Source organism: Schistocerca americana, chromosome 7 (genome assembly GCF_021461395.2).
Source record: "Schistocerca americana isolate TAMUIC-IGC-003095 chromosome 7, iqSchAmer2.1, whole genome shotgun sequence".
NCBI lineage: Eukaryota > Metazoa > Arthropoda > Insecta > Orthoptera > Acrididae > Schistocerca > Schistocerca americana.
The window spans coordinates 97,508,597-97,522,277 of NC_060125.1; the positions used below are offsets into that span (position 1 = coordinate 97,508,597).

General features: G+C 43.4%; 1 protein-coding gene across 1 annotated transcript in view; it reads left to right on the forward strand.

The window, feature by feature from the left end:
- The first annotated feature begins 1,093 nt into the window (after positions 1-1,093).
- LOC124622740 (myrosinase 1-like) overlaps positions 1,094-13,681 on the forward strand; it is a 79,316-nt gene continuing 66,728 nt past the window's right edge. The window contains exon 1 of the mRNA XM_047148530.1: positions 1,094-1,256. Within this exon, the coding sequence (XP_047004486.1) occupies positions 1,094-1,256 (163 nt within the window). The remainder of the gene's footprint in view (positions 1,257-13,681) is intronic.

The window sequence follows — 13,681 nt, forward strand, 5'->3', positions numbered from 1 at the left end:
CCAATGGGGTGGATTAATATAAAGACCGATAGAAAACAGCTATTTCAGCCAATGACAGATAATACAGGAAACACCAATAAAGCATACCTTTCACCCCTCCTCCTCCGCCTTTTACAGCCAATCAAGTAACGACACGGTTTTCTCGTGCAGCTATTTAAGGAACCAAGTGTGTTCATTTAGCAGTTAACGTAAGGCCCTGATGAAGGCTAGCTGCAACGCTGGCCGAAACGTTGGCGCATTTTAAATTATGACGATGCGGTCTGATACCCTGAAGAATTTTATTGAAGTAGTACAGTACGCTTGTTCAGCCCACTGCTTGAATACTGCACAGCAGTGTGGGATCCGTACCAGATAGGGTTGATAAAAGAGATAGAGAAGATCCAACGGAGAGCAGCGCGCTTCGTTACAGGACCATTTAGTAATCGCGAAAGCGTTACGGAGATGACAGATAAACTCCAGTGGAAGACTTTGCAGGAGAGACGCTCAGTAGCTCTGTACGGGCATTCGCTGAAGTTTCGAGATCATACCGTCTCGGAGAAGTCAAGCAGTATATTGCTACCTCCTACGTATATCTCGCGAAGAGACCATGAGGATAAAATCAGAGACATTAGAGCCCACGCAGAGGCATACCGACAATCCTTCTTTCCACGAACAATACGACACTGGAATAGAAGGGAGAACCGATAGAGGTACTCACGGTACCCTCCGCCACACACCGTCAGGTGGCTTGCGGGGTATGGATGTAGATGAAGATGTAGAGCAGCATGGAGAGCTGCATCAAACCAGTCTCTGGACTGAAGATTACAATAACAACAACAACTGTGAGTTCACAAATCCCATAATGTTGTCCACTTACACCTTTACCAGTTTCAGTGTAGAGGAAGTGGATGCCACGAAAAAATTTGTAGCTGAGTGCCTGAGACGGATTATTATCAGCTTGTTCACTTTGTGGTTTGATTATGCTTATGTAAGGCAAGATAACACACGCTGTACCGTCTGATGGAGTCAAAGTACATGCCTCGTAAGCTGATAAGACTGTGATCGCTCCTTATAAAAGCGACTGACCAGCAGGGAGAAAGTGTCTCCTACCAACATGAAGTCTCCCGGCCACACGCTGTCTCTGCTGGTGATCCTGGGCGTCGGGACCCTAGCTGCTCCAGAGAGCAGCTCCCGAGCTCTCAACCAGTTACCCGCTGACTTCATCTTCGGATCAGGCACATCATCTTATCAGGTGGAAGGCGCCTGGAACGAAGACGGTAAGGACTGTAGCAATGTTAATCCCTACACTGTTGTTGCAGAGGGACAGAACATCACACCCGCAATGTAAGACGCTGTAAGTCGCTATTTGAAATTGCTGACCTCTAATTTAGTTCTCGAATAGGTTAGAAGGCATACTTTTCTCCCAACATTACACTTCGAAATAAAATCTTTCTTTTGGTATTTCGGAGGCGTACAAGAGTGTCAAAACTCCCAAGGAAGGAAAAAGGGAGATTATGGTTTAACATCCAGTTGTGCGAGCGCCTCGCTCTGTCCGCCGCGAATCCTTACCCCCGGCCGGGTTGAAACCAATCGCAGGCCGGGGCTGCCGAAGGCCCACCCTTTTTGTTAGGGTATTAAAGACTTTCGGAAAACTTCAAAATAGATTTCCTGGAATGTTTTTGAGAGTAGCATCGAACTGCATTGTGTTATTGATATTTGAGTTCTGAACTTCAAATACGATGAATATAAAAAAAATTATAAAAATTTGATTGTTGTGTGGCTCCTTCTACGACGTCATTTGATATGGATCAAATTCTCTGATTGGGAATGGATGGCGAGGCAAACCTACCATTCCGAATTTGCCTTTAACGATTTCGGCAAAAGTCATGGAAAACCTACATATGCGTGAATGGACAGGGATTTGAACCACTACCATCCCAAATGCGAGGCCAGAGTATCATCCACTGCGCTACATCTTTAGGTCGAAAAGTTCCAATATTAATTCTTACCTACATGTTATCGAAGACAGTATTATAGCAAGAGAAGAGAAGCTGGTAAACATGCGACTGTAGATAAGGTACTGCGAGAAGATATTGACAGAGCACTGCAAGACCTAAGTGGAAACAAGGTGTTTGGTGCAGATAACTTTCCCTCAGAAGTACTGAGATCCTTGTGAAAGCCAGCCATGACGAAACTATTCCAGCTACTGTGCAAGGTTTGAGACTGGCGAAATATCCTCAGACTTCAATAAAGTGCAACACTTCATATTCCAAAAAAAAGCAGATACTGACAGTTGTGAATTTTAAATCTTCCGTTGTTGTGGTGTACGAGGGCAGTTCAATAAGTAACGTAACACATTTTTTTCTGAAACAGGGGTTGTTTTATTCAGCATTGAAATACACCAGGTTATTCCCCAATCTTGTAGCTACACAACACTATTTTTCAACGTAATCTCCATTCAATGCTACGGCCTTACGCCACCTTGAAATGAGGGCCTGTATGCCTCCACGGTACCATTCCACTGGTCGATGTCGGAGCCAACGTCGTACTGCATCAATAACTTCTTCATCATCCGCGTAGAGCCTCCCACGGATTGCGTCCTTCATTGGGCCAAACATATGGAAATCCGACGGTGCGAGATCGCGGCTGTAGGGTGCATGAGGAAGAACAGTCCACTGAAGTTTTGTGAGCTCCTCTCGGGTGCGAAGACTTGTGTGAGGTCTTGCGTTGTCATGAAGAAGGAGAAGTTCGTTCAGATTTTTGTGCCTACGAACACGCTGAAGTCGTTTCTTCAATTTCTGAAGAGTAGCACAATACACTTCAGAGTTGATCGTTTGACCATGGGGAAGGACATCGAACAGAATAACCCCTTCAGCGTCCCAGAAGACTGTAACCATGACTTTACCGGCTGAGGGTATGGCTTTAAACTTTTTCTTGGTAGGGGAGTGGGTGTGGCGCCACTCCATTGATTGCCGTTTTGTTTCAGGTTCGAAGTGATGAACCCATGTTTCATCGCCTGTAACAATCTTTGACAAGAAATTGTCACCCTCAGCCACATGACGAGCAAGCAATTCCGCACAGATGGTTCTCCTTTGCTCTTTATGGTGTTCGGTTAGACAACGAGGGACCCAGCGGGAACAAACCATTGAATATCCCAACTGGTGAACAATTGTGACAGCACTACCAACAGAGATGTCAAGTTGAGCACTGAGTTGTTTGATGGTGATCCGTCGATCATCTCGAACGAGTGTGTTCGCACACTCCGCCATTGCAGGAGTCACAGCTGTGCACGGCCGGCCCGCACGCGGGAAATCAGACAGTCTTGCTTGACCTTGCGGCGATGATGACACACGCTTTGCCCAACGACTCACCGTGCTTTTGTCCACTGCCAGATCACCGTAGACATTCTGCAAGCGCCTATGAATATCTGAGATGCCCTGGTTTTCCGCCAAAAGAAACTCGATCACTGCCCGTTGTTTGCAACGCACATCCGTTACAGACGCCATTTTAACAGCTCCGTACAGCGCTGCCACCCGTCGAAAGTCAATGAAACTATACGAGACGAAGCGGGAATGTTTGAAAATATTCCACAAGAAATTTCCGATTTTATCAACCAAAATTGGCCGAGAAAAAAAATGTGTTGCATTACTTATTGAACTGCCCTCGTATATACGGCGTGTGTATGTGTGGTTGCCTAATGCTGTGAAATATCGCCCCTATAAGTATACTAAACAGCTATGCCGATGACAACATACACCTAGAGCAATACATTACATAAGGATCTAGTCATCATGTTCTTCTGCTCTAGGTTAATTAGGTCTATAATGCTTATTAGATATCCTACCAGAATGAAGACAAATAGATACCGTCAAATTAATTTTCAAACAACAGGAAAATGAAAAAGTATAAAATCAGTATAGAAAGTTAAGCCCCACTCTTAATCTAGCTTTGAGGCTAGAATGACATCAGTGACTCTTCTGTCCGCAGCTCATGGTCGTGCGGTAGCGTTCTCGCTTCCCGCGCCAGGGTTCCCGGGTTCGATTCCCGGCGGGGTCAGGGATTTTCTCTGCTTCGTGATGACTGGGTGTTGTGTGATGTCCTTATGTTAGTTAGGTTTAAGTAGTTCTAAGTTCTAGGGACTGATGACCACAGATGTTAAGTCCCATAGTGCTCAGAGCCATTTGAACCAAGTGACTCTTCTCAAAATCACTTCGCCTGTTATTACACAGACACACTACGTTGAGTGATTCTGAGTAGCCCCAAGAAAGATAAGACCTCAACTCTGACCGCCACTGACAGCAAAGAGCTCAGGGATCAAGCAAATGGAAGTCAACACGCTTGCTGTGTTTGTTTCCCTATCTGCCTAGGTGTGGTGTGCATATCACCGATTACAGTGCTAGAAGACTGTAGCGTCGATCTGCTCGATGCCGTTCGTAGCTATAAATTCTGTCTACACAGCGGACGTAATATGCCGTCCGAAAACTTCTGACGCTGAAATTACTTTGGTACGACACAGAACACGAGTCGAGATTTCAATTTCCTCATAAGCCTGGAACAGAAACTCAGCTCAAGTATTCGTTGGTAAAGAGGCACTTCAGTATGCCTGAGACTCTATAAACAAGCAAAGAATCGTCGCTCTGCTTACAGACATAGGAGTTAACTCTCTCCTAGTAGCGAAATCGACACATTGCAAACTATAACTGTGAGGCTCTTCACTGACATTCTTGTCAGCGATGTCTCTAGGTCACTCCCCATCCTCTGTCGACAGCCGCAGGAGAGTCCCTTTACACGCCATATGCTGGTTTCCAACATGGGTCGCGATGTCTGCGTGTGCACTCTCTGCAACGAATCCACATGCACTACGACTATTGATATTTTTAAAAATATCGAGAGTCCGATATATTGAAATTTTTAAAAAGGTATCGTTATCGGTCATCGATATATCGGAAAAAGGTTTCAATATATCGACGAAAAAAACATCGACGCACCGCCCATTTCTGCTAACGCCAGCGACCTAGCAGCTCTAGTGTCAAAATTGCGTGGCCGAGCGCCGAATACGTCAGCATATCCCTCACACGTCTCCGCCCAGCGCAAAAACCAATCTCGTCATTTAGATTATGGATACCTTTTTCAGCAACTGTTTTGTAGAATGCCGATGTGAAGAAATAGCACGCACACTAGTCGCGTTAAAAAATGTTTTTTAACACAACTGGTGTGCTATTTCTCCACATCGGAAACCTTGTTATACTATTCACGCCGCCAACCCCCAGTGCTATGGGACGTCTTCTTTCTGCCACCTATACTTGCTTCACACAGTCAAAGAGGACTGGACATGGTGAGAGGTCAAAAAGTAGTAAGATTACTTCACACCGTGAATATCAAAATATGATGTACAACATCTTCAAAGGAACAGTTACATTATATATACCGAAAATTGCGACAAAAATGTAATATAAAATAAAAATATCGGGACTTAACATTGTCAATACGATATCGATACATCGGTGAAAGAATCATCGTTGTTATATACCTATATCTCTTGAGAAAAGTACCGACATATCGAACTATCGATATTGTATGGCCGCGCGGGATTAGCCGAGCGGTCATGGACTGTGCGGCTGATCCCGGCGGAGACTCGAGTCCTCCCTCGGGCATGGGTGTGCGTGTTTGTCCTTAGGATAATTTAGGTTAAGTAGTGTGTAAGCTTAGGGACTGATGACCTTAGCAGTTAAGTCTCATAAGATTTCACACGCATTTTGATATTGTATGAACTGCCCTACCATGCACATTACAAAGCAGATCCTCCCACTACGAGTCACGCAGCTGCCACCCAGTTGCCTGCAGTTCGTCCTCTGTATAGGACACTGTTCTAGAACATTCTAGAGCTCCTTCCACGACCAAGAACTCCGCAAATCAAAATCGCTTCTCTAATTTTGGCGGAAAACGTGCATTGGTGTCCCCGTGAGAAGTCCTGAGAAGAGCCAACTCACAGCCGCCGTTCGTGACCCCCATACATTGCATTGTACTAAAAGGATGCCTCACTCTCGTTTATGATGCTATCGATCTCCACCCCTAGCTACCAGCAGGTGTTGTCACCGACTTTTTAATGGCAGGAGTGCGTCTCCCATCTGATCACCGGCCTGCCACGGGGCGGCTGCTATCAGGGTTGTAAAGACGCCACCTCCACTCTGTACTTTTTAGCATAGTAAAACACACCTCTCTTTCGAACACGACACACCTCGCGGAGTGGCCGCGCGGTTAGAGCCGCCCTGTCACTGAGACCGCGGCCACTCCCGTCGGAGGTTCGAGTCCTCCCTCGGGCATGAGCGTGCGTGTGTTGTTCTTAGCATAAGTTAGTTTAATTAGTATGTAAGTCTAGGGACCGGTAACCTCAGCAGTTTGGTCCCTTAAAATTTCACACACATTTCACCATTTGAACACGACACGACATCTTTTCTAAACAGCCAATCGCCACATTCACTGGAAAATATAATGTCACCCCTCCCTGCTGTCAGTATTCACCACAAATTAATTCTCAGGCATGCAACACTACAAAAAATATTAGTTCGTGGTGGTGTCCAGTAACAACAGTGTCAACCTAAGAAACGATGAGTTATCCAGTCACTCATCATAAATCATGTAAAATATGCAAACGAACTGGTATAATATTACCACCATACACAATATTACCGAACGATCAGTTTGATAATTCATAGTTGCAAAATATTGACACGAATTATTTACAGAAGAATGGAAAACTGGTAAAGGCCAACCTTTGGAAATAGACTGAGTTAGGAGAAATGTAGGTAAATGCGAGGAATCAGAGACTCTACGACTTGTCTTAGAAGAAGAAAGGCAAAACTACGTTTATAACATCGGTAAATTTACAGAAAGGTTTTGACAATGTAGACTGGAATGCACTCAGATGGCAGGTGCCAGCACTAGCAGTGGAGGGGGATATAAAGCGGAAACATTGCAGTTATTGTCGTAATGCAGAAACAGAGCAATTTATCTGGCGTCCATAACGGTATAATCATTGGCCAATGGCAGAGCATTTATAAAATGGGTAATTCTATAAACTGTTCGTAAGCCGTCACGGTTAAAGTATACCGTGGGTCGCAAAATGGCGCTATTGAAAATCCGGACTGAGGCAACTGTGTTGCTGTATGATCACGTCGTTCTGAAATGCACAGTAGATCAACACAACAAGCATCTGTTTTTAATGACCATGAGCACCCCTACATGTAATTAGTTTTTCTTCGGCACAATAGCATCTACTAGCAGAACAATGGAATATCGCTCACAGCTTGCAGTGTATGTTCGTGATTCGCAGAGCACGAGGATGAATTTATTGTGCTCTCCTGGCCACCAAATTCCCTGGATTTAAAACCAGTCGAGAATCTGTGAGACCATCCCGATCAGGCTGCTCGCGCCAAGCATCCTCAAACGAGAAATCTAGCACATCTGTCCACTGGACTGAAATCAGCGTGGCTCCATACCCCTGTCGGTAGCTTCCGGTATCTCATACACTCCCTTCGTGCACATCTCGGAGCGCTGCGCACTGCAAAAGGTCTTTGACAGGTGATCGAATTAATCTCACTGGACAGTATAAAAGTGAAGCCATAGTTGAAAAGGCAGTGAGACAGGGTTGTGGCCACCCCAAAGTTAATCAGTACAATACTGAAAACGCTGGGAAAGAAATTAAGGAGAAGTTTGGAAAGAGAATTTAAGCTTAAGGAGAAAAAATAAAATCTTTGCGGTTTGCCGACGACATTGTAACTCTGTCAAAGATAGATAAGGACCTCGAAGAGCAGTTAAACGAAATGGACAGTGTATTGCAGAAACATCATAAGATGAACATCAATAAAAGTATAACAAGGGCAATGGAATGTAGTCGGAGTGAATCAGGTGAGGGTGGAATTAGATTAGCAAATGAGACAGTAAAAGTAGTAGGTTAGTTTTGTTATTTAGGCAGCAAGACAACTGATTATGGCTGAAGTAGGGGGGAGATAAAAGGCAGACTGGCATTAGCAGAAAAGCACTTCTGAAAAAGAGAGATTTGTTGACATCTAATACAAGTATGTTAGGAAATGTCTTCTGGAGGTCTCGAGTGTAGTCGTGCATGGAAGTGAAATGTGGATGATAGGCTGTTCAGACAAGAATAAGATAAACTTTGCAATGTGGTGCTGCAAAAGAACGCTGAAGATCGAATAACAATTGAGGAGGTAATTGAATTGGTTTAAAAAATAAGTTTGTGGCGTAACATGACTAAGAAGGAATCAGTTGATAGTGTAGTAGAGGATAGACTAGCATGGACAGCTGCATGAAACCAGTCTTGTGACGGTAGACGACAACAGCAACAAATATGTTATCGAAACACAGAGGGCTATTGTTCGAGTGAGGAGGGCTCTTACTCGAGTTTCCGTTTTGAAAGAAATTTTCGCCATTTCACTGTTAATTGTTCATTTATTTTACATAATCACGATTTGGGGTTTATAGGCATTTTCAAGTGCATGTTGAAATGTTAAACAATGTCTAACCTCTCTGTGACATTCCATTGTCGAAAAAACTCGGACTTGTCATACATATTTTAACATTTCAACGTGCACTTGAGAATGGCTATAAAGCCAAAATCGTTATAATGTAAAATAAATGAACAATTAACAGTCAAAAGGCGAACATTTCTTTCAAAAATTGTGCCTGACTGTGGGCCTCATAAAAGAAAGATATTATTGGAGAGATACTTGGTTCGTATCCCGATCTGACAGCCTTGATATACATTACACAGGATTTTCTTATATCATTATGTCAGGATAGTTCACTCAACAAACATATCTCCCATCACCGCCCGATACCCGTCCAGCTGGGTCCGATGTGTTTCCAATGATGTTAATTACGAAAGCAGCAATGGTGAACACCGCTGTAACAGGGCAGTTTCCTTTGGCAGGTAATGACTTGTGACCATACTGGCTACGTTTGGGCACAGTGACGGTGTGGAATAGTTATTTAATTGTATTTTCCGCTACCCGTCACATTTATTTGTTTTTATGTTTGATTTAACAAACTGCAACGCGTTTAGAGCATGTTCTGTTCGTCTCCTGGTTTTTACAGATGCAGAGAAATTGTTACTTAAAAGTAAAAGTCTTAAACTAAATTAGCGTTGGATATTTTTATTGTTCGCTGCTGGGGTGACTGTTGGGGTATTTGGAAGGAAGGGAGGGGGGAGCGATTCCCCATCCCCCCGAATTTCTCAACAACCATACGAGCAGCGAACTATAAACAAAAAGACCTTTGTTAAATTAGTTTAAGATTTTCATTTTTAAGTAACAACTTTCTGCACGTGTAAACGCTTGAAGTCGAGCGGAACATAAAGAAAATGCGTTGCAATAATTTAAATTAAACTAAAAATAAATAAAAATAAAGGGTAGCGGAAAATACCAATAAACTATTACGGAGATGATATTCGTGAGAAATCAATTGTAAACAATAACTATTATTTGGTGTATGGCCTGCATTTACTTAGAGCTGCTTCGACGAGTAGCAGCTGGTACACTCCATTACTTCTGGTTACGTCTGGATGGATATTACAGATGCAAGTACACTATGTGATCAAATGTATCCGGATGCCACCAAAAACATACGTTTTTCATGTTAGGTGCATTGTGCCGCCACCTACTGCCATTTACTCAATTTCAGCAACCTCAGTAGTCATTAGACATCGTGAGAGAGCAGAATGGGGCACTCCGCAGAACTAACGGACTTCTAACGTGGTCAGGTGATTGCCACTTGTTTCATACGTCTGTTCGCGAGATTTCCACACTCCTAAACGTTCCTAGGTCCTCTGTTTCCGGTGCGATAGTAAAGTGGAAACGTGAAGGGACACGTAAAGCACAAAACAGTGCAGCCCGACCTCGTCTGTTGACTGACAGAGACCGCCGATGCCAGAAGAGGGTCGTAGCGTGTAGTAGGCAGCATCACACAGGAATTCTTAACTGCATCAGGATCCACTGCAAGTACTATGACAGTTAGGCGGGAGACGAGAAAACTTGGATTTCATGGTCGAGCGGCTGCTCATAAGCCACACAACACGCCGATAAATGCCAAACGACGCCTCGCTTGGTGTAAGGAGCGTAAACACATTGGACGACTGTACAGTGGAAAAACGTTTTGTGGAGTGACGAATCACGGTAGACAATGTGGCGACCCGATGGTAGGGTGTGGGTATGGTGAATTCCCGGTATACGTCATCGGGCGGCGTGTGTAGTGCCAACAGTAAAATTCGGAGGCAGTGATGTTACGGTGAGGTCGTGTTTTTTGTGGAGCGAGCTTGCACACCATGTTGCTTTGCATGGCACTGTCACAACACAGGCCTACATTGATTTTTTGAGCAGCTTCTTGCTTCCCACTGTTGAAGAGCAATTCGAGGATGGCGACTGCATCACTCAACACGATCGAGCACCTGTTCATAATGCACGGCCTGTGGCGGAGTGGTTACACGACAATAACATCCCTATAATGGCTTGGCCTGCACAGAGTCCTGACCTGAATCCTATAGAACACCTTTGGGGTGTTTTGGAACGGCGACTTCGTGCCAGGCCTCACCAAACGACATCGATACCTCTCCTCAGTGCAGCACTCAGTGAAGAATGGGCTGCCATTCCACAAGAAACCTTCCAGCACCTGATTGAACGTATGCCTGCGAGAGTGGAAGCTGTCATCAAGGCTAAGAGTGGGCCTACACCATATTGAATTACTATTGGAGGGCACCATGAACTTGTGAATCATTTTCAGCAAGATCCCGATACTTCTGATCGCATAGTGTAGCCGCAGCTGGTTGCACAAGTTACCGATTTCAGGCCTCGAAATAGTGCTTCGTTGTTACCGAATTAGAATAAAGTGAGCATTTGTTTGCCTAGGTTTTACGATGTCTAAAACCTGAGGAATCGCTTTTTACATAATAATTATACGAGAACAGTTAGGTGTTTGATGCTGCTATTCGATGAGAAGGTATTTGATAGCCATTATTTTATATAAAAACAACTTTCGGGCACCTAATAGTGATTTTTTGCATTTCACAGAACAAAAATAATATATGTATGCCAGCATTCATGAAAATAATCATGATCTTTGGTGACTGATGAAACTATATATTTTTGCTGTTTTTAGAAATCCTTTAACAACGGTAATGACATGACCATACATTATGCGTAGTGTTGGTGTAGTGTAAACTCTGGCATTAATATGTTTTTGTATCAGATTTGTAGACTACAGTTTCGTCTTACCTACTCAAGGAAGCAATTCATTTGTTGCCTTGAACGGTGGCAACGTACTATCGGCGTACAAACTGTAACAAATAAGTATTCTGTTTGTCTTTCATTATAAACTAATCTTGAGTGGATAAAATCACTATACAATACATGCAGCAAATTTCAAATTAGCTTCATTGCTGAATAGAGATATATTATTTTACTTGTGTGAACATGGTTTAAGAATAAATCGTGAAATAGTGTACTGAAAACTGCTTAGCTTCAAGTGGTAGAAGAGAAGAAGCTGAAGACGCAACAAAATTCCCTAAAGGAGGTAAACTTAACTAACTCAAGTTATTTGGAAACTTTTACAACAAGACATGGTCAGGGAAAAAATGAAATGTGCGTATGGCATCGTTGGCCGGGAGGTCCTCATCTGGGGAAGTTCACCGTCAAGTACAGGTATTATTTCAGGTGGCACCACATTGGGTGACTTGCGCGTCGGTGATGAGGATCAAACGATGATGAGGACAACATAAAACCCAGTACCCGAGCGGAGAAAATCTTCAGCCCAACCGGCAATTGAACCCGGGTCTGCTCGCATGGGAGACGAGGACTCAACCACCCAGCTAAGCAGGCAACTTCTTCTTCATAAAGTTGGAGAACCACTTGTACGAATATCAAGAGCTGAGATTGAAAACCAATACCAAGCAAAGACGGGAAAGCAGAAAGGTGGAAGGAATATATAGAGGGTCTATTCAAGGGCGATATACTTGAGGTCAATATTGTGGATATGGATGAGGACGTAGATGAAGATGAAATGGGAGATATGATACTGCGTGAAGAGTTTGACAGAGCACTGAAAGACCTTAGTCGAAAGAAGGCCCGATCACAGGTTCGAATCCAGCCTCGGGCATGGGTGTGTGTGATGTACTTAGGTTAGTTAGGTTTAAATAGTTCTAAGTTCTAGGCGACTGCTGAGTTCAGATGTTAAGTCCCATAGTTCTCAGAGCCAATTGAACCATTTGATTTGAGGGTCCCGGGAGTAGACAACATTTCATTAGAACTACTGATAGCCTTGGGAGAAACAGCCATGACAAAACTCTACCATTTGGTGAGCTAGATGTATAAGACAGGCGAAATACTCTCAGACTTCAAGAAGAATATAATAATTCAAATCCCAATAAAGCAGGTGTTGACAGGTATGAAAATTACCGAACTATCAGTTTAATAAGTCACGGCTGCAAAATACTGACGCGAATTCCTTACAGACGAATGGACAAACTGATAGAAGCCGGCCTTAGGGAAGATTTGTTCGAATTCCGTAGAAATGTTGGAACACGTGAGGCAATACTGACCCTACGAATTATCTTAGAAAATAGGTTAAGGAAAGGCAAATTTACGTTTCTAGCATTTGTAGACTTAGAGAAAGCTTTTGACAATGTTGACTGGAATAATCTCTTTCAAATTCTGAAGATGGCAGGGGTAAAATACAGGGAGCGAAAAGCTATTTACAATTTGTACAGAAACCAGATGTCAGTTATAAGAGTCGAGGGACATGACAGGGAAGCAGTGGTTGCGAAGGGAGTGAGACAGGTTTGTAGCCTATCCCCGATGTCATTCAATCTCTATATTGAGCAAGCAGTAAAGGAAACAAAAGATAAATTCGGAGTAGGAATTAAAATTCATGGAGTAGAAATAAAAACTTTGAGGTTCGCCGATGACATCGTAATTCTGTCAGAGACAGCAAAGCACTTGGAAGAGCAGTTGAACGGAATGAACAGTTGAAACGTCCCGTTAGAAAACTTAATAAATTTCTATGCAGATAAACCTCCTGCATTATTTGATTTTCAAACAGCTGAGCAAAACTGAACGTCCTCAGACATTTCGCTCTTTACCTATTCTGATCAACACTAAACCGACTCACAATATTTTAAGCGCAACGCAATCTGACTTTCAATAATCCCTACAAATAATAGCCCTGACTAACATTAACCTATACCTTTCACAAATCACTTACCTCACAAAAATCTTCGATACTCAAACTACTGCAATACAGCGAGCGCCACTACTGCCAGCTAAATAAAAGATTCAAAGTACTGAAGGCACTAACTACTGATAGGCATAGTTAGCAAATGAAAGATTTTGATAGAGAACAAACAATGTATTTACCTTAATAGTGTTCAAAAGTCATAACATATATAGCAGTTCATGACATCCAGTCTTACAAATTTACTGTCTCTAATAGACACACGTCCAGATCATCCGCTCTCAAAACTCCACCATTTCACTCCCCACATCCACCACTGCTGGCGGCTCACCTCCAACTGCGCAACGCTACGCGCTCTTAACAGCCAACTGCCCAACACTACAATGGCGAATATTACTCCAACAATGCAAAGCAACCACAGCCTTCACACAGCACAGCCAGTGATTTTCGTATAGAGCGCTACGTG